At 54.0% G+C, this 26,136-nt stretch overlaps 1 protein-coding gene across 3 annotated transcripts; it reads left to right on the top strand.

The window, feature by feature from the left end:
* WNT9A (Wnt family member 9A) lies at positions 1–25,796 on the top strand. Of its 3 annotated transcripts, none has more exons than XM_037140503.2 (4): positions 1–214; positions 19,546–19,802; positions 20,565–20,815; positions 22,839–25,796. In XM_037140503.2, the coding sequence occupies exons 1-4, from the start codon at positions 120–122 to the stop codon at positions 23,316–23,318; spliced, it is 1,083 nt and encodes a 360-aa protein (XP_036996398.1). In that variant the 5' UTR covers positions 1–119; the 3' UTR covers positions 23,319–25,796. The 3 variants fall into 3 exon arrangements, with proteins under 3 accessions (XP_036996398.1, XP_036996397.1, XP_036996399.1); XM_037140502.2 differs by having other exon boundaries at positions 20,565–20,827; XM_037140504.2 differs by having other exon boundaries at positions 131–214; positions 19,596–19,802; positions 20,565–20,827.
* Positions 25,797–26,136: the final 340 nt, after the last annotated feature.

Here is a 26,136-nt window from a genome sequence, read left to right as displayed (position 1 = left end):
GGGCCCAGCTGGCGGCCCCGCCCCCGGCCTGGCGCTCCGGGCGCTATAAGAGGGCGGTGGCCGCGGGGCGCCCTGCGCGGGGCCAGGAGCGCGATGGTCAGCCGCCGTGGCGCGGCAAGATGCTGGATGGGCCCCTGCTGGCGCGCTGGCTGGCCGTGGCCTTCGCGCTGACGCTGCTACTTGCCGCACTGCGCCCCTCAGCCGCCTACTTCGGGTAGGTGCCTGGGGGCCCTGCGGGCGGGGAGAGTGGCGGGCAGGCCCGGGGCTGGGGCGGCGCGGGGGCGGGGGCCACCAGGTGCGCGGGGCTGGACTGGAGGGGGCCGTCGGGTTGCCTGGAGCTGTTTGTTTGTGGCGCGCGCGTCGCTGGGTCCGGGAGTCGGTGTCCCTCTTCGGGGCTCGGGGAGAGGGGCCCGCGTACCCGACGGACTGGCGTGGGGCCGCTGTCCTCTGTAACTCTGGAGTCGTCATTGCCGCGGCCGCCCCCGAGTGCCGGGCTCCCTGGAGTTCAGAGACCAAGGTGTGGTCCCTGCTCCTTTAAGCCCCCGAGTTCTGGCCAAACGGCTGGAGCCTCCCAGCCCCTGCCCACCCACCCACCGCCCTTGCAGCTTCCCCCTCCTTTCTCTCCTCGAGAAGTTAATTTAACAACAACAAAAAATACGTACAAAATCCAGATGTTCCTTGCACTGAGCCCCAAAGGAAAAAAAAAATAACTCCAAGCCGGAGGAATTTATTTTTCTTGCGCTTTGCTTCTGACGCTCACTCGGGCCCCGGCTCTCGGGAGCGCGTCCGTGGGACCCGGCCGGAGCGCAGGGCCTGGCGGGGCCGCGAACGCCTCAGCCCTTCGTCTCGGGGGGTCGCTGCCCCGTGCGCTTCCCCGCAGCAGCAGAGTGGGTGGTTTTGGCACGTCCCTCTCCGCCGTTCCTCTCTCCCCTGGCTTGCCCCTCAATTCCAGGTCTGGGATATCCAACCCAGCGACCTTTGGAGACCCTCGATGCGATACACATATGGCTACACTGAAGTTTGGGGTGGCACCAATTCGAGCAGCCTTCCGGCTCTCCTCAGCCTACCCCCTTCCCGCCCCACACTGACTCTGAAGTCATGCCCATTCTCTCGCCCCGACTCCTGTCCGGGCCGTCCTTCGGCCACGCTGGGCCGCTGCCCTCCGCCCTTCACCTGTTCCCTAGCCCCTGGCCCCCGCGCCAGCGGGCGGCGGCCTGGCCGGCAGAGGGCCCTGTTGGTCCAGAAATGTGGCACCGCAGGGGCAGGGAGAAGCTGACTGGGCGAGGAGCCCTGCAGGTGTATCCTGTTCTCAAAGAAAATAAAATATTTTCATGGGAAACTTTTCCTTTGTGTTTATCTCCCCCTCCCCTCTCTCCTTCTGTTCCTTTCTCTGGGGTTGTCTTCCAGGGTCAGCTCCATGTCCCCTTACCTGGAGCTCCCATCCCAAGGCCCTCTCCTTCCTGGCTGCCTGTGGGGCTGGCCCTAACTGGGGCCCAGGCTGTTGGGAGGCTGGCACGCCCCTGCACGCCATCTGTGCAGCCTTCACCTCACCCTCATGGGCAGAGGGAGGGTCAGAGGATGGCCGTCCATGAGTGAGTCACGCCATCCTGTCAGCCAGCTGTGCCTTTTTGCTGTCCTGGCCCAGCCGAAGGTCTGTTCACCAGGCTCCAGACAAACCCTGGGCTTGTCTGCTGCTGGCCCACTTCTGCTAGGGAAGATCAGTTCTGGGGGAGGTTGGGCTCTTGGCTTCCAGTCCTGCCCCCCACCCTGCAGCATCTCTCTTTCCCCACTTTCCCTGCACTGTGCACCTCTGGGGAAGTCTTTGAGCTGTTAGTGTGTCTATTTCAACTCCCTCAGAGAAAAGTCCTGGTGGCCATGTGGCATGTGGGCAAAGCTTGATGCCCCGTGGTTTCTCCAGCCAGCTCACTTGGTTCTGCTTTTTGGCCCCAAAGGCCCGATCAAATGAGGATCCTGAGGAGCTTGGAGGCAGACGCGCTGCCCTGGTGACAGCTGGCTCTGCTGGAATCACTGCCACCCCTGGCACCAGGCAGGAGTCAGGGCTCTGCTCACTGGGCATGGAGGATGAAGGCAGCAGGCCCAGCACCAGCTGGGCTGGGAGAAGAGGAAAGGGACGGGTGCTGGAGAGGCCCACACATAGCATACACCTCAGGACAGTGGTGGACAGGGTGGATTCCCAAGGTGGGGCCGGGCCTGGGAGGAGGGGACTGCGTAACACATCCTGTGCTCTGTGCCACTGTGTAGGGAGGCCCTGTCTCTGGCCCATGGTGACTTGCTGGGCCAAGGTCTCCCTTTTCCTGGCCCAGCACAGGGGCAGAAGTGGGAGGGAGAGGGAGTAGGAGATGGCCTAAGAGAGGCAGGGTCCAGCTGGATCCAGTGGGCCTCTGTATTTGGTGTGCAGGGCAGAGGGAACGGGAGGAAGGACTTGATCCAGACCCTCTTATCCCTTCCCCCTCTCTGAAATCTCTGCCTGGCACCAAGGCTGAAGCCTCACAGTCAGGGCAGCTCCAGTTACAGCCCAGAAACCCAGAGAGGCTGGCCTGGGGGAGGGTCACGTGGGCAGCGGGAGTCCTCCCTGCCCCCTCTGTGAGGCTGCAACCCAACCCTGGATCCACTGCCCTGCTCCTGCTGCCCTCCTCTGGCCTCCGGCCACTAGGCAGGACCCTCCAGGCTGCCTGCTGGCTATCCTCTCTTTCTTCTGGCCTGGTCCTTTTCTGGCATGCTCAGCAGGTGGCATTTCCATTTGGTTCTCCCGGGGCTGTGGAGATGCCTGTACTGGGGGGCCTAGCCCCCTTAGCCCCATGTCCTCTTGGAAGGAGGGGGGACCCCCCCCTGTGGCTCCTAGCAGGAGGGCTGTCCCAGGCTTCTTGGCAAGTTGGGGATACAGACTCACGGAGCTGGGTAGGCTGACTGCTTTGGTCTCCCTTGGGTGTTAATAGGGGGTGGTGCTGGCCGGTGCCTAGTCCCTCTCCTGGCTGTATCCTCAGGTGTGTGCTGAAATTTGGTCATGAGGGGATTCCTCAGAACCCTGGGCAAGGTTCCTGCTAGCTCCTACACGGGGCCACGTCTGGGGCTTCTGGGGAACCGGGCCTGGCTCTGGGGCCCCTCACTGCTGTTTGCTTCTCGATCCAGGTGCAGGCTTCGGCAGGCAGCCTGCAGCAGGGGCTCCAGCAAGGTCACTAGACCTGCATCACAGGCCTGCCAGTGGCTTCCAACCTGGTTACTCTTCAAAAGAAGTAGGAAGGGGTGTCAGGAGTCCTGAGGCTATTTCATAGTGTTGGCCCCTGCACCCCACAGTCTGCAGGCTGGTCCTACCTCCCTGGTCCATGCTGCCTGGAGGCCTGCATGGAGGAGGCAGCACTAGGTGTGGCACTGAGGGCTCCCCCAGCCTGGCTGGATATTGGCACTGAAGTGTGAGGGATACTCAGAGCAGGTCTGAAAGGCAGCTGAGGTGCTCTGTACCACTGTGAATGGGGGGCCAAGTGGGTGTGAGGCGGTTTTTGTTATTGACATGTAACTCACATCTTGTAAATTCACCCTGTATCCACAAAGCTGTTCAGCCAGCACCCTAATTCCAGAATATTTTCATCATCCCAGAAACTTCATATCCCACTGCCCCACCCCCAACCCCTGGCAACCACTAATCCACTTTCTGTCTCTGGATTTGCCTGTTCTGGATGTTTCATAGAAATGGAATCATACGATATGTGGCCTTTTGTGTCTGGCTTATTTCACTGAGCATGTCATTTTCAATGTTCATCCACGTCATGGTGCGTATCAGTGCTTTGTTCCTTTGTGACCGAGCACATTCAGTTGGATGGACACGTGCGGTTTTTCTCATCCGTTCAGTGGGTTTTGGGTTGTTCCCACCTTTTGGCTGTTGTGGGTCATGCTGCTATGAACATGGGTGTACAGGTTTTGGGGGGCATATGTTTTTAATTCTTGTGGGTGTGCACTGAAGTGGAGTTGCGGGGTCACATGCTAATTCTGTGTGTAACATTTGGAGGAACCACCAGTATGTGTTCTGCAGTGGGGGCACCATTCACAGTCCCACACACAGAGCCCACGGCTCTTGTTTCCCCACGTCGTTGTCAGTGATTGTTATTCTACGGTTTTATCATTTTTAACTGTTTTTATCCTCACTGTCCTGGTGGGAGTGAGTGTCCATCCCTGGTGACTGGTGAGGTGATGTCTTTTCATGGGCCGTGGGCTTGCTGGACGTCTGTGCATCTTCTTTGGAGTAATGTCCATTCTGTTCCTTTGCTCAATTTTTGGTTAAGTTTCTCTTTTTGTTGTTAAGTGGTAAGAGTTCTTTATATATTTTGGATCTTTCTTGAACTGAGGAGAACCTGGTTTTGGACCTGTGACAGCCCACTGTCTGGCCCCTGCACATGGAGGTTGCCCCCACAGGTCTTCCTAGCTTGGCCCCCAGCTTAACTGTGTGAGGAGCTGGGGTACAGCTGCTTGTCTTTCTACCAGAGTCTGTTCTGGGGCCTGGCGGGGTGCCTGGCTGAGGAGGCTGCCCCAGCGCTACTTGGAGGGGCTGCTGTCACGGGGGCCATGCACACAGTGTCAGAGGTGAGGGCTCCCTCTGCTTCTCTGGTCACCCAGCGTGGGGCCCAGTGGGGCAGGGCATATGGGCACATGCCTGCAGGCAGCTCAGAGGATGGGTGCCCAGCTGGTCCCAGGATGAAAGAGGGAGGGCAGCTTCCTAGGGCCAGAGGAGCAGCCCTGCTGTGGAGTGACGACGAGGCTGTGCGGTGGGCCTGTGAGGGCGAGGAGTAAGAGAAGGTGCTGAAGGGAGAGTAGGGTGGCCCCAGTGGGGCACAGGGGCTGTGTGTGGGATAAGGACTGTGTGTGGGATGTGGGCCGAGGTCCAGCTGTGGGCAACCAGAGAGGGACTACAGGGGAGAGAGAGGCCCCCGCAGCCCCTGGCTGGGGACCAGCGGTGGTGGTACACGGAGCGGAGGAGGCAGGACTGTGGATGGTAGTCAGGAGGGTGCTGTCTGTGCAGACCCACCCCAGGACAGCCATGCCTGGACCCAGAGTTTGGGGGACAGGCCATGGAGAGCAGAATGTTCTGGTGGTTTTTCCCAGGAGCTGAGGGGCAGAGGGACCCAGGTAAAATCCTTATTGCCATGTCTAGGGCAGCCAAGAGGCCACACTGAGAATATTGAGGTCTCTTGGTTATGGCCCTATGCCCTGTGGGTGAGACCTCCAAATGCCAGGCCAGGGGGCCACTCAGGTCAGGGGAGGGTGGTGGTGTGTGGAGGGGCCTAGGGTTCAGGCTTCCAAGGATGGGGGATTCTGCTAGTACTCATGGCCCTGGGGCCCCGGAGGCCATCAGAGGGACTGAGGTGTCCTGGTATCTCAGGGGGATCTGGGGCAGTAGTGGGGAAGCAGGTGGAAGGAGCAGGCAGATAAACTGAGGTTGGGAGGACCAGCCACTTCCTGTATCTCTGGTCTCCAGTGTCTGTCCCTCTTCACCCTCTTCCTAGCCAGCCTGCTCTAGGGGACCATGAACCCCCTCACCCTGCTGGCACTAGCCTGCCCTGGCCTCCTTCCACAGGCCCGGGGAGGGGAGGGTGCTCTCCCCTGGCTGCCCAATACAGAGACAGATAGAGGTAGCTGGGAGCGGAGGGCCAGGACAGGCTAGGGGTCTTGTGACGGGGAGTGCTGTGTGCGAGCCTTGCACTGGGCCTGAGGTGAGGAGGAAGCCGCAGCCACCTGGCTCCCGCAGCTGTGTGAGCAGACGTCCTGCCACAGCCGGTGGCTGTCTGGATTGAGTGGGGGTGTGGGACAGCTGGTCTAATCTTGCTCCTGTTCTGGCCACTGTGGCCCTGGACCTGACTCCAGTGCCTCAGGCACCAGCAGGACCCTGTGTCAGCTCCAGGGTGGCCCCAGCCAAGGACACCCCTGCCCAGGGGCGTCTCAGTGTTGAGGACAATAGGAGAAGTGTGTGGGCAGCTTTTCTCATGGGAAAGAATCTGCATACACGATTTCTCCTCATGGGCCGTAGGCCCTGGACTCTGGAGGAGTGATGAGCTGATAACGGGCCTGGCTCTGCTCTCCTGGCCAAAGAAAAACGACACCTGTCAGAAGCCGGCACTCAGTCCCCTTAATCCTGGCCTGGGGGCACCAGCTCCCTTTGTGTATTGTCCCTGTGGGTGGTGAGTGCCCCTGTGGTACCCACCCCGCTTGCTGGGCTGTGGGGTGAGGAGGAGGCCCAGTTGTCTGGAAGGTAGACAAGGCTGGGTCCCACTGGGAGGGGAGCCCCTGGCAGGTAGGGCAGGGCCACCATGCTCTAGGTCAGCCTCAGCCGTCAGCTGCTCCAGGAAGCCAGAGGATGGTCCAGTAATATCATACTTCACTGTAGCCCAAGCTCCCCTCTGAAGAGGCCAGAAGGACCCCTCATGGGGTCTCCTACAAACCGTGCTGGGCCAGAGGCCTCCTCTGGGTCTGGGCCCAGGAGCCCAGTGTGGAGTCCAAGGCATTCAACAGGTGGGCTAGCCCCTGCTCTGACCTCTGCCTGCTGCCCTCACACTTGCTGGCCTCGGGTGGATATCTGGACGCCGGCTTTGTGGGTGGCATGAGTGCCGTGCGGAGGGGCGGAGAGCAGCCTGGAGTCCCCAGAGTGAGGGTGCAGGGTGAGAGCCTGGGGCTCTGCTGGAAGAGGGTGGGACAGGGTGGCTGGCTGTGCTTTAGGCCCGGTGGCCTGGGCTGGGCAATGACTTTCCCAAGAGGGCTAATCACCGAGGGACATCTGTGGGCTGGGCCGATCTGGTTGGCAGGTGGCTGTGCTGGGGCCACCACAGGAGGGCAGCCCCCGACCTGGGTGGCGAGAGGCAGCCAGGCTCTGTGACCTGAGGACCTGCCTGCGTCCTCTCCTACCCCTCCCAGTGGTTCTCTGCTGGCCTGGTGCCTCTGGCCGCAGGAGGAAGCCCAGCCGCCCAGCTGGCAGGCCCTGTACCTCGAGACCGGCAGCAGGACGAGGGAATGGAAAAAGGCAAGCCTCAAGCTGCGTTTGTTTTTCTTAGCGATACCTGAGGTAGATGTGGCCAGGGAAGTGGTCTGGCCCGTGTGGAGAGGCTTGCCAGGGGCTCCCAGAGCAGCACATGTCAGAGCCGCTCCTTCCCGGCTCGGCCACCCTGTCTGTACCCTGCACCTGGCAGGCCTGCTCTGGGTAGAAAGCCAGTCATCAAGGCCACTCTGGGGGTGGCCGAGATGGGGTCCTCCCACGGCCTCCAAGCACCTGCCCGGCCTCTTGCCTGTCCTTCCATTACCTCCCTATGGATCTGTGGCCATCTGGGTATGGTGACTGGGACAAAGAGGTGGTCTCGCTGCTCTGGTTCCTCCACAAAGCCACCACTGCCTGTCTTCTCCTTTCAGCCATCAGGGAAGCCGGGATCCCACAGGCCGGCCCCCTTTCCACTCGGGGCTCCGGCATCCTGCTCCTGGAAGGGGCCAGTCACCAGCAGCCCTCAGGGTCTGCAGGTCCTGTGGGTCCTGTGGGTTCTGTTTGCTCTGGGAGCCACCAAGGGTGGACAGACATTTCTCTTAGAGCACAGGTCCCCATGTCTGGGGGTTTGCTGAGTCATATGTCTGCCAGCTGACTCTCAGGGTGGCTGGACCAGTGAGAGAAGCTTTCCTTGGGTGGCCAGTCAGTGGTGGGACTGGGAGCTCTTTGTGCCCCTGAATGTTGGGGCCCCATGAACCAGGGAGACAGGAGTCCTGCAGCTCTCCCAGCGGATGGAGGTGGCAGCCGTTAGAGACGTGGGGCTGCGCACACTGCTCCAGTGTGAGTGGCCTGTCCAGATGGGGCTGTCCTGTCCACAGCCTCCTGTCCTGTCCTCTTTGGCATGCTGGGCACTGGGTGGTGGCGGAGCGCCCAGAAGCACCCAGAGCTGGTCAGTGTCCCTGCCCCCTGCCCCCTGCCCCCATCTGTGCTGCTGATGTGCTGGGCAGGGGGCTGCAGGCTGCAGGAGAGTGGAGGGTTAACCTCAGAACCAGTGTCTCAGCACTGGAATTTGTTTTGAATTTGATTCACACAGAAATTAAATGCCGTCTGGTGGGGCTGAGGTTTCCTTGGCAGGGCACTGCGGCTTCTGGAACTCCAGCCTTTTCCCCTCCGCTCAGCTCAGGGTCTCAGCTTCCCCCATGCCCGGGGAGCTGCGTTTGTGGGCGGGGTGGCCCTTGGGGTGGCCAGGCCTGTTGGCAGGAGAAAGGACACTCAGAATCTGTCACTACCCCACCCCCAGCAGAAAGAAGCAAGACACTGGGTGGGGCGCTGCTGGACAGGGTGGGCCAGACCTGGCTGGGCTGTTCAGGGATGGGGCCCTAAGGGCAAGGACATCTCTGCCCCCAGCCTGGGCTACACCTGCACCCCCCAACCCTCATCTAGGAGTGTCCATCTGCCACCTGGCTGCCCTTGGGGGCAGGTGTGATGGTGTGCGACCAGCCGAGAGGGGTGGTCCCTGTCCCCAAGCACACACATGTAATGGCCTCAGGTCTGGCCCTCAGAGAGGGATGGGTGTCCACAGACTTAGCCCTGGCTGTCCTGGGCTCTGTCACACTTGTTGTGCAGCAAAGCTCAGGTCCCTGAAGAGATGCTGCGGGCAGTCAGGGGCGGTCAGGGTGAGGTTCCCAACAGTGTGGGGCGCAACGCAGGACAGCCTTGTTTCCAGGCCCTCATCTGGGTCACATCTGCAGATACCCTTATTCCAAGTAAGGTCACATTCTGGGGTTCTGTTCTGGGTGGGTGTGAGAATGGGTCCCTTTATCTTTTGTTTAGCTTATTCTTGTGGACAGATTGTCAAATATGGTGACCAGGAGGTTCAGGGATCACCAGGCTTTGGGGAAGTGCGTCCAAAGCCACGCCGAAATGATGGCAGTGGATGAGTCAGTGTGCAGCACAAAGCAAGTTTCACTCTCTGCAAGGAATGAGACACACAGATTGACCCAGCAAGTCTGGAAGCCCACGTAGAATCGGGGAAAATTTTTTGGTAGTGGACTGATTTAAAAGCAGATTAGAAACAGCTGAAGAGAATTAGCAAACTGGACGATAGGTGAGGAGACATTCCTGGGGTGTGGCCTTGGCAGGAGACCATGGCAAACAGAGGGTGTGAGACCAGGGCCCATACGAGGCCCTGCACACTCACCGGTGCCTGGAGGTGGGGGCAGGGCAGTGTCTGGAGAGAATGGCCAAGGATTTCCTGAAACTTCTGGGAGCAGGCAAGGGGACCGAAGAGGCCCAGCGTCTTTCCAAGCAGAAACGTGAAAGTTTGGGCTTCAGTATAACAACTTGGTAGCACAAAACGCTGAGCACAGAGTTTTAAAGCAGCCTGAGAAACAGAATGCAGGTCACCCTTCTGAGGGTCCTCAAGCTGACAACTCACCAGAGATGCAGCATGGGAAAGAAAGTAACTGCCCCTGGCACAGTGAGATCAAGACACTTCCGAGGTGCTCTGAAGGAGCGAGGCATGCTCAGCTCAGGCCTGGGGAGAACCCTGCCACGCTCCAGGCAGGGGAAGGAGTGAAGTGAGGGGACAGTCGTGTGAAGGGACAGGGAGCACTGAACAACCTCTTGTCAGGTCCTAAACGCAGAACTGAATACACAGCAGCACACCATCCAGCGTCAAGGGGCTGTGCTCTCAGGCCTCCTGTTGCCCAGAAGGGACAGTACTGACCATGTTGAATGAGGGTAAGTTATAGCCTCATGTAATTTTGAGGGTATTCGTGAAAATAATGGAAATGTAAAACACCAGATTACAAAGGGGAAAATGGAACGGTAAAAATAACCCAAAGGGAGGCACGAGAGGAGAAAAAGAGGAGACAGGCATGGCCAGTGGAAAGGATGCACTAAAGCCCCTGGTGTCAGACTGAGGTGACAGGGTTGTGGCCAGTTCCTAGCTGACTGGCCATGTGCGGGAGACACAGAGAGGATGTAGGATACAGTACAGCAACTGTGGGCCGTAGGTCAAAGAGGGAAGGAAACAAGGAAAGAGATTGAAGGATGCACTGTGACCCAGGCTTAGGACAGGAACCTGAGGCTGCCCTTCTGGAGAGACCAGAGCAGTGACTGTGGCAACTTAAGTGCACGTTTTAGAGGTGTAGAGAAGCTCGCAAGTCCTCACAGAAGCGAGGAGGACAACAGTTAGCTAAATCCAAAGAATGTGGAGGGAATGAAGTAGCAGTGAGAAATGAACAGAAGGGAAGCACTGGAGTTGGAGGTGAATAAAGCTGCATCTGTGAAGGTCTGGGGAACGTCTGAGGAGGAGGCATAGGACGTGTGTCCTGCTATGGGGAACATCTCACAGATTGTATAGAATAAAGCAAAGGGGGTGTAATGGAAGATTTCATGCTAGTAAATCTGAAACTTCAGAGGAAATAGAGAAAACTAGAAGACTAACAAACAAACTCAAGATAGGGAAATGTCAACTAATACCATAGTGAGTAAAGAAATTGGGTCACTGAAATGTAAATGGTGGGACTACTGTGGAAACGATCTGGCATTTCTACAGTTAAACATGGATTTCTTCTGTGAGCCAGCAGCATGGGGCCATGCTCATGCGAAATGAGCCAGTGAGCGCATTAGGGGTCATAGCGGCCCCGTGCATCAGAGCAGATGGGTGAGCACCTCCTCCGATGTCTGTCAGCTGCAGGCAAACAGGACAGGCTCCATCCTACAGTGGGACGTTGTTTGAAAATAAAAAGGGGTGAGACACGGACACTTGCTGCAATGTGGATGACTCTCGAAAATGTTGTGCTTAGTGACAAGCCAGACACATGGTATGTGATTTCATTATATAAACTGTCCAGGACAGGTTCACAGAGACAGGAATGGTATGGTGTTTATTTTTTAGGTGATGAAAATACTCTAAAAGTGACTATTTACCCATATGTGTGATTCTCCTACAAAACACTGACTTGTGCACATTAAATTCTATGGTATGTGAATTATATCTCAATAAAGTTGTTTTAAAAAAGAGAGAGAAGAGAAAAATTGGACCAGAAAGGAAGTCGTTCCACCAGGAAAAGGTCAGCCTGTGTGACTTTGTGACAGGTTCTACCAAACAGTTATGTAGACACAGCTCTTTCAGGACATTTAATAAAATTGAACACTCACTCAGGCACCTAAACTCAACAGGAAGAGCACAGAGAAGAAAGTTAGACCTTGCTCGTGTGGCTCAATGGAATGAGCACTGGACTGCAAGGCAAAGGGTCGCTGGTTCGATTCCCAGTCAGGGCACATGCCTGGGTTGCACGCCAGGTCCTCAGTGGGGGGCACATGAGAGGCAACCACACATTAATCTTTCTCTGCTCTTTCTCCCTTCCCTCCTCTCTAAAAATAAATAAATAATATTTTTAAAAGAAAGTTAGAGATGTGAAAGGCCCAGACAAAACACCACTGAGATCCTGGGATCACGGCTGTCCAGTGTGGGAATCCCCACTGTAGCCAAAGGAGAAAAGTCACATACCAAAAGGTATAGCGATAACATTGGATAAAGTTCAGCACCCATTATGATTTTTAAAAGGCTCTTAGCAAACTAAAAGCAGCGGGAACTTATATATCCCGATACATGGGAAGCACTCAGTGAACTTCATACTTCACAGTGAAGTGGCAAAAGCTTCTCTTTGAGACCAGTAGACGGGGACACCTGCTACCACCCCATCTGAATGGGGCTGAGGCCAGCTGTCCTAACAGCCTCTCAGGAAGATGGGAGTCTTCCTCTCACACAGCAAGTGTGTCCTGGCTTTGTGGGCACACTTTCCAAGCCTCTGGCCTTGTAGCGTCCTGCCAGCCTTCAGAGCACCCTTGTCTCCCATGTGAGTGTGTGCATATGGAGGGGACATGGCAAAGCAGAGGGTTTCCACTTCCTAGCATTGGTGCACAGCAAGATGGGGGGCTTTTGGAGGATATTTAGGGGACTGTATTCATGATACTAGAATAGGAATGGGTTTCTAAAATGAGACAGAAGTAACAGACAGGAGAAGGCTAAACATTGAGGTGCAATAAAGTTAAGAACTTTCGTTTACAGAAAGACATCATAAAGAGAATGGAAAGGTGGCCTTCATCCAGGAATGGTGGAAACGCCCATCCTTCCTGCAGGACGTTTGCACCTGGTGTGGGTGCTGTGGAGATTGGATGGTGGTCTCCTATGACCTCTGTGGGCAGGGACTCAGGAACTCTCCAGCACAAGGCTGTATCTTTCTTTTTAGAAAGTACTAAAGGTTTAGGCCTTACATTGATGTCTATGATCTGTATTGAATTCATACAGTAATATTTATATGCAGTGGAAAGTATGAATCAGTTATTTATTTGCATATAGCTATCTAATTGCCCCACTACCATTTGTCGAAAAGATTATTCTTTCTGCACCAAGTTGCTTTTGCACCTTTATTAGCAAAATCTGTTTCCCATATATGTGTGGGCCTATTTCTGGGCCTCTGTATTTTGTTCCTTTGCTTCATTTGTCTATGTTGACAAAAACACCACACTTCCTTGGTTATTGAGCTTTACAATAAATCTTGAAATCGGGTAGTGTCAGCTCTCCAACTTTCTTCTATTTTTTTAAGTTGCTTTGGCTGTTTTACTCCCCTCCTATCCCCCCATTGCCTTCCCTTTGGCAACTATCAGCTTGTTCTCTATATCATGGGTATGTTTCTGTTTTGTTTTATTTTGTTTATTCATTCATTTTTTTAGATTCCATGTATATGAGAAATCATATGGTATTTGTCTTTCTTTGTTTGACTTATTTCACTTAGCACAATACCCTCTAGGTCTATCCATGTTGTTGCAGATGGCAAGATTTTCATTCTTTTTTTATTGTTGAATAATATTCCGTTGCATATATGCACCACATCTTCTTTATCTATTTGTCTATTGATGTACATCAGGGTTGCTTCTGTATGTTGACTATTACTAGTAAAGCTGCAGTGAACATAGCTGTACATACATCTTTTCAAATTAGTCTTTTCTGTTTTCTTTGGATTAATACCCAGAAGTGGAATCACTGGATCATAAGGCCATTCCATTTTTAATTTTTGAGGGAATTCCATACTGCTTTTCACAGTGGCTGTGCACCAATTTACAATCAAACCAGCAGTGCAAAAAGGTTGCCCTTTCTCTACAATCTCACCAGCACTTGTTTGTTGATTTATTAATGTTAGCCTTCTAAAAGGTGTGAGGTGAAGTTTCATTGTGGTTTTAATTTGCATTTCTCTGATGATTAGTGATGCTGAGCATCTCTTCGTATGTCCGTTGGCCACCTGTTTGTTCTCTTTGCAGAAGTGTCTCTTCATGTCCTCTGCCCACTTGTTAAATCAGATTGACTTTGAACGTGTTGTGTGTTTGAATGTGCTGAGTTGTATGGGTTCTTTATATTTTTGGACATTAACTCCTTATTGGATGTATCATTTGCAAATATCTTCTCTCATTCAGTGGCTTGTCTTTTCATTTTATTGATGGTTTCCTTTACTGTGTAAAACCTTTTTAGTTTGATGTAGTCCCATTTGTTAATTTTTTTCTTTTTATTACCTTGCTTAAGGAGATAGTATCCAAATATATGTATATATAGCTGAGAGCAATGTCAAAGAGTTCACTGCCTATATTTTCTTTTAAGAATTTTATAGTTACAGGTCTCACATTAAAGTCTTTGGTCCATTTTGAGTTTATTTTTATGTATGGTGTTGGAAAGTGGTCCAGTTTCATTTTTTTGCATGTCTGTGTCCAATTTCTGAACACCATTTATTGAAGAGACTGTCTTTACCCCACTGTATATTCTTGCCTCCTTGGTCATAGATTGACTATGTAGGGGTGGGTTTATTTCTGTACTCTTTTCTGTTCCATTTGTCCGTGTGTCTGTTTTTATGCTAGTACTATGCTGTTTTGATTACCGTGGACTTGTAGTATAATTTAATATCAGGTAGTGTGATACCTCCCGCTTTGTTCTTTCTCAAGCTTGCTGGGGCTATTTGGGGTCTTTAGTGGTACCATGTAACTTTTAGGATTATTTGCTCTAGTTCTGAGAAGAATGACATTGGTATCTAATAGCAACTGCATTGAATCTATAGATTGCTTTGGGTAGTGGGCATTTTAACAATTTAATTCTTCCAACCCATGAACAAGGTATATCTTTCCATTTATTTATGTGTTTTATTTAATTTCTTCATTGTCTTACAGTTTTCAGAGTACAGGTCTTTCACTTCTTTGGTTATTTATTCCTAGGCATTTTATACTTTTTGATAAACTTGTAAATGCAATTGTTTTCTTAATTTGTCTTTCTGATAGTTCATCATTGTTGTATAAAAATGCAACCAATTTCTGTATATGGATTTTGTTATCTTACAACTTTACTGAAGTCATTTACTAGTTCAAAACTACAAATCACCTGTAGAGTGTTTTGGTGAAGTCTCTACTGCAGATAATGATTTACTTTTTCCTTTCTTATTTGGGTATCTTTTATTTCTTTCTCTTGTCTTATTGCTTTGGCTAGGGCTTTCAGTACTGTGTTGGATAAAAGTGGTGAAAGTGGTCATCTCTGTTTTGTTCCTGACCTTAAGGAAAATGCTTTTAGCTTTTCACTGTTGAGTATGATGTTAGCTGTGGGTTTGTCATGTATGGCCTTTATAATGAAGTATGTTCTTTTTATGTTCACTTTGTTGGGAATTTTTGTCATAAGAGGTGTTGAATTTTGTCAAATGCTTTTTCTGCATCTATTGAGATGGTGGTTTTTATCTTTAATTTTGTTAGTGTGATGTGTTGTATTAATTGATTTATGGATGTTGAATCACCTTTGCATCCCTGGTATGAATCCCACTTAGTCATGGAGTATAATCCTTTTAATGTGCTCTTGAATCCAGTTTGCTAATATCTTGTCAGGAATTTTTGCATCTGCGTTCATTAAGGATATTGGCCTGTAATTCTCATACTCTCCACCCCACCCCACGCCATCTCTTTCTTTCTTTCTCTTTGGTAGTGGTTTTATCTGATTTTGGTATCAGGGTTAACGCTGGATCCATAAAATGAGCTTGGAAGTATTTCCTCCCTCTTCAGTTTTTACAGTAGTTTAAGAAGGATACATATTAATTTTTTCTTTAAAAGTTTGGCTGTTTCCTGATTGAGAGCTGCTTCTACACTTCCCTGGACACACTATATCTTTTGAGAATGTTAAAGATTAAAGGGAAATATCTGAATGTGGTAAAGTGCATTTAGGTCTTATTGTTATTTCTTCCTGGGAAGCAGGTGCGGCACTGTGAGAGGCGGCCAGCCAGATGAAGCAGGGGTCGGAGGGACTCTGCTGTCTCTCAAAGGGCTGCCACCTGCGGGCAGCCTTCCCAGGCTCACCGCCTCCACAGGCTGCCTTTGTAGGCTTGTCAGCTTGTCTGCCTTGGGCCGGATGTTTGCTTGGGGTGGGGATGAGGGTCAGCAGCTGCACTGAGCAGCTGGGCAGGCTGAGCTGGGGCCTGTGCTATGTCAGGGGCTGGAAGGCACAGCCCCGAAGGCAGGTAGAGTGGGCAAAGGTTTCTTGCCAGGCTAGCGTACAGGGCTGAAGGCCTGCGCTTGGATGGGGAGTGAGGTGAGAGACTTACCCTGTGCCACCTGCTGTATGCTGAATGTTGTTTTGGGTACGTCACGCATGCACAGGACAATATGTGAGAAGCTCACAGGCCACAGGTAAGAGAGGGGTATTTCCTGTGCCCCGGGCCACCTGTGCCCTGGGTTGCCCCTGTACCTACCTGCAGACAAGACATGCAGCACTGAGGTGGACAGGCTGAGTCTGCCATGGAGGGATGAATCCAGGTGTTCAGTCCATATCCAGTTTTTTGTGTAGTAGCCCCTAATTCGCAGTCATTTTTGCTTTATGCAGTTCCAGTCACCGTAATCAAAAATATTAAATGGAAAATTTCAGAAATAAACAATTCATGTTTTAAATTGTGTGATGTTTTGAGTAGCATGATGAAATCCCACACTGTCTGTCCCATTCCACCCAGGATGTAGCTTGTCCCTTTGTCCAGCGTTCCTACATTGTAGACACTCCCTGCCTGTGAGTCTCTGAATACCTGTCCTGGTGACCAGCTTGGTTAGCAGAGAGAGAGGCTGCATTCAAATAACATCTATACAGTACATTCTTAGAATTGTTCTACTTTACTATTGTTGTTAATCTCTTACTATGCCTAATTTATAAACTAAATGTTATCACAGGTGTGTAAGTACGGGAAAAATCACAGCATGTGAAGGGTTTGGAACACTACACAGGTTTAAACGTCCACTGAGAACATATTGGAACATATGTCTTGGAACATATTCTTGCAGGGACGGGATTGACTGTATAACCAAAAGCACCTCCAATGTTTTAGTGTGACAGTACTGAGCTGGGTAATGTGTGAATGACATGTGTACGTTTTAAGGTAACACATCTGTAGCCTGTATTTCTAGAAAAAGAATTGGTGGGTAAATTTTTGTAGATACATGAGTCCAAAATTTCAGCCATGCAGGGACACTTCTCCTCATCCTGGACAATAATATTATCAGATTTGTGCTCATCGGATGAATGAAAAGTAACTCAGTGTATTTTTATTCTGTGTTTCTTTGATTGGGGTGGAGGCTAAGCTTTAACAGCGGCTGTATTTCCTCCTTTGAACTGTAACTTCACATTTGTGTCCTTTCTAATTAACTCCTTGCACTATTGATTTTAAGGAAAATACTCATGCACACACATACAATACAACACACAAGCAAAGGGAGTGGGCCCTTGGTCTGGGATCTGAGTTGCAACATTTCCCCCAACTCTTGTTTATGGTTTTTTAAAACTGTATGCTACTTTTTCACTGTGCAGAGATTCTTGTATTTTTAGAGTCAAGTTGATTACTTTCTCAAGGTCTTCTGGATTGAGTCACTCTGAAAAAAGCCTGCCAGAGTCTAGGCATGGTCTACGAACCTCTCCTCTTCCCTCCATCACTACTGTGCTTCCTCTGGGTTTGGGTTCCTGTCCTGGATCCCTGGCTCTTATCACTGGGGCCTCTTCCATCGAAGCCAGGCCAGCCCTGCTCCCTGACCCCAGATGTCATCTGCCCACTTCTCTTGCCACCTAGCACCTCCCTAAGGGTCTGTCCTCTGCATCCCAGGCTGTGAGCCCTGAGGCAGGGCCATGCACTGAACACTCCCCGACAGTTTAGGGGTCTGGGTAAGGGCTGTGTGGGTGCTGGTGTTAGAGAGTTGGGGAGGGGCTGCCGCGGGAGCAGAACAGTGTACCTGTATCACGCTTGCAGCCTATTGCCACCTGTATGGATGGGGGAATCCTTCCCTTGCCCTGAATGTGTAGTGTGGACACAGTTGGCCCTGGGTGTAATGAGACTCCTGTTCTTGGCCCCATGTACAGTGTGGATGAGGAGACCCCGAGTATGGGGGACCCCTGTCCTCAGCCTCCCTGGATGGGGAGGCAGTGTGGCCCCAGGCATGGGGAGCTCGTGCCCTTAGCCCTCATGTGCATTGTGGCCTGGGTACAGCCCTGGTGGGGGACCTGTGCCCTCTTCTCCCATGTACAGAGTGGTTGGGAGGCACCGTGGCCCACCCTCCTTCCTCTGTCCTTGTTCATCCTCACAGCTGCCCTGCCTAGGCTAGCCCCAGATTCCCTCATGTTGGTCCTGCCTTACTTAGGGGGTACTCTTGGATGCTGGAATGTTTTGGTACCGCCTGGAGCTTGGTTAATCTCGTGTAAGTTTGAGGCTGCAGGGTTTCTGCTGCCTGGCACTCGTTCTGGGCACAGCTGTTGACATTCCTGTCTGGGGACAAGTCTCCACTGTGTGAGCTGCCTTTGTGTGGGGAGCACAGCTTTTCTAGCCTCAAGCTTAGGGTCTGCGGGCCCCTGCCTGTTCCCCGTCTGCCTCAGCAGCTGTCTTTGGGCAGGAGGCGTGGAAGTCCATGAGGCTGCCCATGGCAGTCCCTGCTGTGTCCCTGTGCCCTTAGTCATGAAGCCCTAACCCCTGCAGTGGCACTGGGGTACAGGTCTCTGGCTGGCTTGCTTGCCTGCTTTGTTACCTGCTTTTCCTCTAGCGTAGCATCCCAGCTTGGAGCTCACAGGCACCTGGTCCTTGAAGGCCTTGATGCCTCTCTACCTGCAACTGTGGGCCACCCACTCTGGGCCTGTTCTGTGCCTCAGGACCTTTGGAGTTCTCCCCTAGCCTTTGCCCTTGCTGGCCTCCCACTGTGCATGGGGGTGGGGGAGCAAGGGTGGCTCCTGGCTCAGAGAATCATTCAGAAGGGAGCTGGCCCTGCAGTGAAGTTTGCAGGGATGGGATCTAGTGAGGACATGGCCAGAGCTCTACTCTGGTGCATGCTGGCTGAGCATATGCGGAGTAGGGCCCAGGCCTGGGGTGGGTCTTCTCACTGAGCCAGAGTGTGGAAGGGATGGGGTGTGGGGTGCACCCTTGGTCTGGGGCCTGCCTCTGTGGCTTCTGTGACCCTCCAGGGATACCTTGTTCCTGCCTGTCTGCTATTCCCCTTTGCACCCTGGGCCATTTTGCCCTGGTGTTCCACAGTGTTGCCTGGCTCCCCACTGGTTCTCCTGCTCTCAGAGAGCTGGTTGGAATGAATGAGGCAGGCCCTGCCCCTTCAGGGTCTTGGGGCCCACCTGGGCCCTCAGCAGGGTAGATGCCCCCACTCCAGGCAGGGCCTGGGAGAGGTCATGCTGGGGTATGTGTGGGGTGGCCCTGAAAGGGAGAGGGGGACCGGGGAGCTTTGAAAGTCAGTGTCTAGGTTGTCCCCAGAGGAGCATCGCTGTTAGGGTCTGTTACAGGGTGGATTCTAGGAGGGCCCACCAATCCCTTCTCCTGAAGAAAGCTGTGGCTCTGCGAGTCAACCTCGAGGCCACTGTGCCCCTCAGTGGGGCCTTTCCAGGAGCAGCAGGAGGGAGGATGGGGTGTGGTGAGGGACCACAGTTCCCATGGGTGGACTGATGTGGGAGGCTTGTTTCCAAGGTGCTCGAATAGGGGTTCTAAGCCCTGCCCCTGTTGAGGTGGACCTCTCTCCCTCCCAAGCACTGAGGGTCTGGGTGTGACTCTGCATGGACATGCCTGGGACCCAAATGAGCAGTTGTCTCTCTGGAGACACTGACACCATAGCATACAGAAGGCCAGGCCTGCCAGTCCCTGGGTGGAACAGGTCAGGGGGACAGATTATAGACCCTGTGGACCAGGGCCCAGGGTGGAGCTGCGGGAAAAACGGGCTGCTTTCCTAGTGGCACGTGGGTCCTGGACTGGGAAGTCTGCTCCGGTGCAGGCATTCGGGCAGATCTGTTGGGACCCGGGGACCACCTGGGCAGGCTGCCATAGGGCAAGGAGTGTACTAGGACCCTCCCGAGGGCCCACCCGCAGTGGGAGATGGTAGATGTGAATTCCTCCAGCTGGGTAAGTGGGCAAGAGACTGGTGGGGGAGGGCATGTGTGCCTCCTGAGCCCTCAAGGCCAGGGTGTGGGTATGCAGAGGCTCTTCCTCTGGGGCGGTGCTTGCCCTGGTCTCTCTGCACAGGCTGACCGGCAGCGAGCCCCTGACCATCCTTCCACTGACCCTGGATCCAGAGGCGGCCGTGCAGGCACACTACAAGGCCTGTGATCGACTGAAGCTGGAGCGAAAGCAGAGGCGCATGTGCCGGCGGGACCCGGGTGTGGCGGAGACACTGGTAGAGGCAGTCAGCATGAGCGCCCTGGAGTGTCAGTACCAGTTCCGCTTCGAGCGCTGGAACTGCACCCTGGAAGGCCGCTACAGGGCCAGCCTGCTCAAGAGAGGTGTGCAGCACTGGGGGTGGGGCAGTGGGCTGCCAGGTCCGGGTGCACCAACCCCTGGTGTACCATTGGAGGGGTCCTGGGTCAAGGGAGAGGAGCTGGGTCCCAGAAGACACTGCAGCTAGCTCCTGCCCTGACCCCCCAACTCCTCTGTCCCTGCCCTCCTGCCCCTACCTCTTCCTCCTGCCCTGTCCGCACACAAACCTGAATTGTTGTTGGCAGGACTAGGAGCCTTTGGCAGCTTTCACAGGGCCCCAGGCAGCTCTGATGGCTTTTGCCACATGCCTGTGGCCAAGGTCCAGTGCCGGCAGGGGTCCAGCTGGTGCTCCTAGCACAGAGCTTCATCTCATCTCTCATGTCTCCTCCATGCGTGGGAGCTGTTGGGGACTCTAAGAGCATCTTGGTGTCCTTGTTTAAAAACGGGGCACTTCAGGCCCAGAAAGGGCTTCCATAGGGCCGTGGGCCATTCTGGTGGGTGGGAGACCCAGACAAATGGGGTCACTGATTGCCAGATAGAACCAAGGCCCCAGTACCCCTGCATCCTCCCCATCCCACCTTACTCATGCACATAGGAGAGCCTCTCTCCCAGGTACACCATCAGTGTAGGCAGGTATTCTCCCCTCCCTGCACCCCAAGTGAATCACAGGAAGGACCCCACCAGCAGCCAGGGATTCAGGGCTTCATCTGGAATGCTATGGTTTGGCTGCAAAAAGTGATGGGGGGCTGCTGTCGTGCCACTGCTGACTAGCCCCACTGCCTCCCCAGGCTTCAAGGAGACAGCTTTCCTCTATGCCATCTCCTCGGCTGGCCTCACGCACGCACTGGCCAAGGCCTGCAGCGCAGGCCGCATGGAGCGCTGCACCTGTGATGAGGCACCTGACCTGGAGAACCGTGAGGCCTGGCAGTGGGGTGGCTGCGGGGACAACCTCAAGTACAGCAGCAAGTTCGTCAAGGAGTTTCTAGGCCGGCGGTCAAGCAAGGACCTGCGTGCTCGTGTGGACTTCCACAACAACCTCGTGGGTGTGAAGGCAAGCGGGGAGGGGGTGGGGCACCAGGCAGGGAAGGGCTGCCATGGAGGTGGTGGTGAAGGGGGCAGGCCAGGCTCAGAGAGGGCTGCAGGGCTGGGAGGAGATGGGGTCTGCTGTCTCTGTGCTTTTGTTCTACCCGGGTGGTACCAGCCAGGGTCCTCCATTCTCAGCTTATATAAGGCTCATTACCTGCCAAATAGGTGGAGATGCTAGTTGTCACAGAGGGTGCCCATGGCCTCCTGTGGAGAGTGTCCTCTGGCCTCCCATGGAGAGTTGGAGCTGGAAGGCCTCCTTTCTGCTGGTTGGGGGGTGGAGCCAGGTGAGTCTGGACCCATCTGTATCTGGCCCTGGGTTGTCAAGGCTACCAGGAAGGTCTCTGTCATGGGTACTGTCTGTCCAGGAGGAGGGCATACTGAGAGCCTGCCTGCCAGAGCCGAGAGGCAAGTAATGCTGCTACCAGGGACATAGGTGGATGCATTATGGGGAGTGTGTAGGCCAGGAGTCCCAGGGAAAGGCTGGGGTGCTGCTGGTCCAAGTGTGTGTTGGCAGGGGGTACTCCTGCCTCAGGGTTCTCCTCTGTGGCCAGGACTCTCTTCTGAGCAAGCCCAGCTCAGAAGACTCAGGAAAAGGTGAAAGGTGTGTCTTGGTGTTTTGGGCTGGGCCCAAAGGGACCTGTCTCCTGCCACCCTTCACCCGCCCTGCAGGCCCTTGACTCCCCAGCCCACAACACTGGAATAGGCATCAGGCCCACATCTGTAGTCCTCACTGAGTGCGGAACACCAAACCCTTAGTACCCCAGCAACTTGGGCCACCAAATGCGCCCCAGGCTCAGCCATTGTCTAGGATCCGCTCAGGTTGCTGGCAATGTGGAGCCCTAGCCAGCGGGCATGTAATGAGAGACAGCCTACTCAGTCTCAGCCTTGTTATTGACTAGCTGAAGTTCTGAGTCTCACAGGGGAGCTCCTTCCCGCCTTCTGTCCTGTGGGGAGGGGTGTGGGGAGATTAAATCCCCCAGGCAAGGGCCTTTCTTTTCCTTTGTACTTGCCTCTTATAAACTATAAATGAAAAGTCAGAATACAAAAAGTGTTCCATTCGCTCCAGGCCTGGGTAAGCAGTGTTTTAATTAAATTTGTCATGTTTCTCAGCAAAATATCATTAAATGTGACTCTTCTGTTACATGGCCAGGGAACATGGCTGTTTCTTAATCCCCTTAAGTGGCCCTCTAGGGAGCTCAGGCTTGGTTTGGGCCAGTGGAGAGGGCTTCCGTGCCCTTCCTTCCCATGACCCTCCAGAGACCCCTTGTGGGCAGTCTGCCAGGAGGCTCAGTGGGGCAGCTGGCCTGACCTTCTGGCTTTGCAGGTGACATCCAAGTTCTGCAAGAAGAAGGATCCTGTCTGGGTCTCAGGTAGCTTCCCAGAGCCTGAGTAGAACTTGGTCCTGGGCCACACCTGTTCCTGTCCTGGCCAGCTGCCTCCCACTTCTGGGTCGATCAGGTGGCACCTGTGTTTGCAGCACACCAGGCCCCAGTGCTCAGGCAGGGAGGTGGTCAGCTCAGTTGTAGGCTGCAGTGGCCAGTCCTGCCCACTGGGCATGTAGCTCTGCGGAGAGCACACTGCTAGGTCCTGGCTGAGAGGGTGCTGATGGTGGGGCCGGAGGGCGGCCTGTCCAGTCCTTGCAGGGGCAGCCTAGACACAGGCCAGGGAGGAACATCTGGGCAGGGAGGGAGTATCTGCACAGCACCACAGGTTCTGTGGTGGCCACTCAAGTCCACGCTGATAGCTGTAGGGCTCTGTCCTAGGTGGTTTGAGGCTTGAAGGCAGAGGGATAGGTGAGTAAGCCAGGGAGCCTAGGTAATGGGTGGTGGTGGCCCTCTGGGCTGTGCCTGGGTCTGGGGCAATGGGGTTTGGTCCTGAGGTAGGGGCTGGTTGTTGGCCCCTTTGGAGTCATCCATGTGGTCTGGTCTCTGTGTGCCAGGTGTGGCCCTCAGGCTCACCTCTCTTCCTCCTTCTAGGTGATCAAGGCTGGGGTGGAGACCACATGCAAGTGCCATGGTGTGTCTGGCTCCTGTACCGTGCGGACATGCTGGCGACAGCTGGCACCCTTCCACGAGGTGGGCAAGCGCCTGAAGTACAAGTACGAGACGGCACTCAAGGTGGGCAGCACCACTAACGAGGCTGCTGGCGAGGCAGGTGCCATCTCTCCACCCAGGGGCCGGGCTTTGGGCACAGGTGGTGACCCACTGCCCCGTACACCAGAGCTGGTGCACTTGGACGACTCACCCAGTTTCTGCCTGGCTGGCCGCTTCTCCCCAGGCACTGCAGGCCGCAGGTGCCACCGTGAGAAGAACTGCGAGAGCATTTGCTGTGGGCGTGGCCATAACACGCAGAGCCGGGTGGTGACACGGCCCTGCCAGTGCCAAGTGCGCTGGTGCTGCTACGTGGAGTGCAGACAGTGCACTCAGCGGGAGGAGGTCTACACCTGCAAGGGCTAGTGCCAGTTGGCCAGGCTGTCCCAGGGATGCAGGCAGCATGTGCAGCAGAGGCATCCACACTTGCAGACTGAGCCCCAGACTGGGTGCCCCTAGCACTTGTGGGCATGAGGCAGGAGCAGGAGCCCAGGGCAGGCTGGGGAGCCATCTCTGCCTCTCTGTCTCCCCTCAAAGGCCTGATCTGACCTCTGCATACTCTCTGCTTGTCCCTCCCAGGGACCTGACAGCATTGCACTGATGCTTTCCAGGCTGTGTCTGTCCCTAAGACTCCAGTCCCTGTATCACAGTGCCCCTTGACACTTGGGCTCCCTCTGAGGAGTGTGGTGCATTTTCATGACCAACTACACAGGGCTTCTGCAGCAGCCTGTGGGCTGCCCTCCTCCAGCTCTGGCTAGAGTCAAACCACTAGGAGAGGGACAGCCAGCCACCCAGGTGTGGGGGACACTGTTGCCACCCCCCAACATCAAACACTTCTGTTTGGAGTGATAACAGTGACTTTTAAGTTATTTTTATTTAACTAATATATAATAATTATTTTCTCTGTCCCCACTGCATCCCAGGCTGTGGCTCTTCCAGACTGGAGGGGCCCCTTCCTCTTTCCTCGCCCCCCCCATTCCCAGACTTCTTTGCCTGATCTGCTTTGTGTTTGAAACCACTAAGTCAAGAGAGATGTTGCTGTTGTTCTAAATTAAAGTGAGCTATGTCTGGCCTCCTCCCTCAGGGCTTCCAAAAGTCAGGTCCAGGCTGTCGTCCCCAGGGAGGCCGCCCCGGGAAGGGTGCCTGTGGGCACACAGCCCTGCACTCCAGCTCCCAAATGCAGATTCTGGGGCTGGGAGTGGCAGAGGCTGCCCTGCCCTCCCTAAGGGTTATTCATGGGCAGAGGGGCAGGGCCAGCCCCTTGGAGCATTTATTTCACAAAGAACACACAGTTTGTTCTGTGTCACTGTGGGGGGAAGCAGGGTGGGGAAAGATGTGACAGTGTCTGGGGCCAGGATTTGACAAATGGCTATGTTCCTTGGCCATCCTGTTGTCTTTGACAGAAGGGGAAAAGGATGGCCTACACTGACCTGGCTTGGTTTTGGTGTGAGATATATGTGCACACATGTGCAATGCGCACACATATGAGATGCATGTGTACTAGCATGTGTGCATGAGCGTAGGCACATGCCTGTATCTGTGTGTACATGAGTATGGACACATACGTGTGTTTGTGGCTATGCATGTACGTACACGGATGCATGCACCTGAGCAGGTGTGCTATGTGCATGTTGTGTGCATGCGTGGAGGGCATGAGTGATATGTGTGCATGTGTGTGAGCATGTGCTTGTGTGTGTGTGTTGGTGTGATCTGTGGGTGGCTGGATATGGCCTCCACCCTGTGTCCTTCTTTAGCATGGGCCTCTCCTTCCCACGTTGACGTGAATGGCAGTCTCGGCTCTGGAGCCTCTGCCCTAGGCTTGTCCTGCTTGGCTGGGTGGCTGTGCTCCAAGGGTGCAGGCAGTGTGGAAGCGGGAACTACTGAACTAGGGTGTTCCTCGGAGTCCCAGGGGGCTCCAGGAACCCCAGGGAACTGTGTTTTTAAAAGGAAACCTATTTATGTTAATGTGGGTCTCTTAGTCCCTGTTTTATAGTGTTAATAGTAAAGTTTATTCTCCTGTGGTTCAGAGAACACTCCGTGAATAATTGTGCTCTGGAGGCCCATCCTGGGAGACAGCCAGATAGACTCTGCAGTGGCAGATGTGGGCCTGCCCCTTGTTCCCCGCAGGCCTGGCTGGACACGGCCAGGGTGTGGTGAGCAAGGGCGCATCCTGGTTGTCCCCACCTGCAGGCGCCCATAGCAGGTGGAGTGTCTTGCTCCCATCATAAGACTAGCCAGTCACTACTGGGTCTGGAAAGGTGGCAAGTCAGAGGAAGGATTTTTTTTTTAATTAAATACCACATTTAGCTATATGTCATAAATATTAAGAAAAGTATTTTTTTTAAACAAGGCAGACTGAAAATGTCTGCTGGCTGGTTTGTTTATATATAAACATATATCAGAATGTCTTGCTAAGCAAAGAAACAACTCCCGCTGATGGAACCTCTCCTTAATGTGCTTCTCTTTCATGTGGCAGAGGGTCTCTGAAGAAACATGTTGGTAGTGGGGCCAGAGCTCCAGGTTCAGGCTTACGAGGGGCCACGGGGGCAGGCCACCATGCTGAGGGCCAGGCGGGTCCCGGCCACCTGCTTCCCACCAGCCGCTCGGATGTGGGTTCTGGGCTTGGTTTGTCCAGGTCCGGAGGTCGGGAGGTGAGGGGCATTCACATATGACAACTTTGCTCTGGGTGTTCAGCTTCTCCAGCTGGCCTGCCCACTTCTCTACCTCATCTGTATAGTGAATAGGTGTGTACTCGAGTGACTTGGAGAATGTATTTATTTAACGGCTTTGTGTAACACAACCAGAAACAAATGGAAACACTAAATAAACGTATTTTAAATTATACCCTGACTTGGTCTGATGACTTCAGAGTACTTCTGATAAACCTGTGGATGGAGGGCCTCAGAGAGGAGAGTGTGAGAGAGAAGGATGTGAAGGAAGAGGGCCTGAGGGAAAAGGGAGGAAGTACGTAGTTTGAATGCTGGGGCTGAAGACCCGGAGAGGAGAGTTGAGGCAGGTTGGTGGGCCTGAGGACCTGTTCATGTGGACTCTGACTATGTGGGAGTGTTTAGGGAGCTTTGTTTTTTTTGCATTGAAGCTTAAGCACAGCCCAACTGGACCCAGGTTTGGGATGGGTGGTGTATCCATGGTGATATATGGAGAGGACACAGCTCGTGCGTGGGGA

Source organism: Artibeus jamaicensis, unplaced genomic scaffold (assembly GCF_021234435.1).
Source record: "Artibeus jamaicensis isolate MK-2021 breed Jamaican fruit bat unplaced genomic scaffold, CSHL_Jam_final scaffold_3272, whole genome shotgun sequence".
Taxonomy (NCBI): Eukaryota; Metazoa; Chordata; class Mammalia; order Chiroptera; family Phyllostomidae; genus Artibeus; species Artibeus jamaicensis.
Note: the sequence above shows the minus strand (reverse complement) of the source record. Positions and strands in the feature narration are given on the sequence as shown.

Coding starts and splice junctions, on each gene's coding strand:
- WNT9A (XM_037140502.2), top strand. CDS start 120: ATGCTGGATGGGCCCCTGCTGGCGCGCTGGCTGGCCGTGGCCTTCGCG. Junction 215..19,545: donor CCCTCAGCCGCCTACTTCGG/GTAGGTGCCTGG, acceptor CTCTCTGCACAG/GCTGACCGGCAGCGAGCCCC. Junction 20,828..22,838: donor ACAACCTCGTGGGTGTGAAG/GCAAGCGGGGAG, acceptor TCCTCCTTCTAG/GTGATCAAGGCTGGGGTGGA.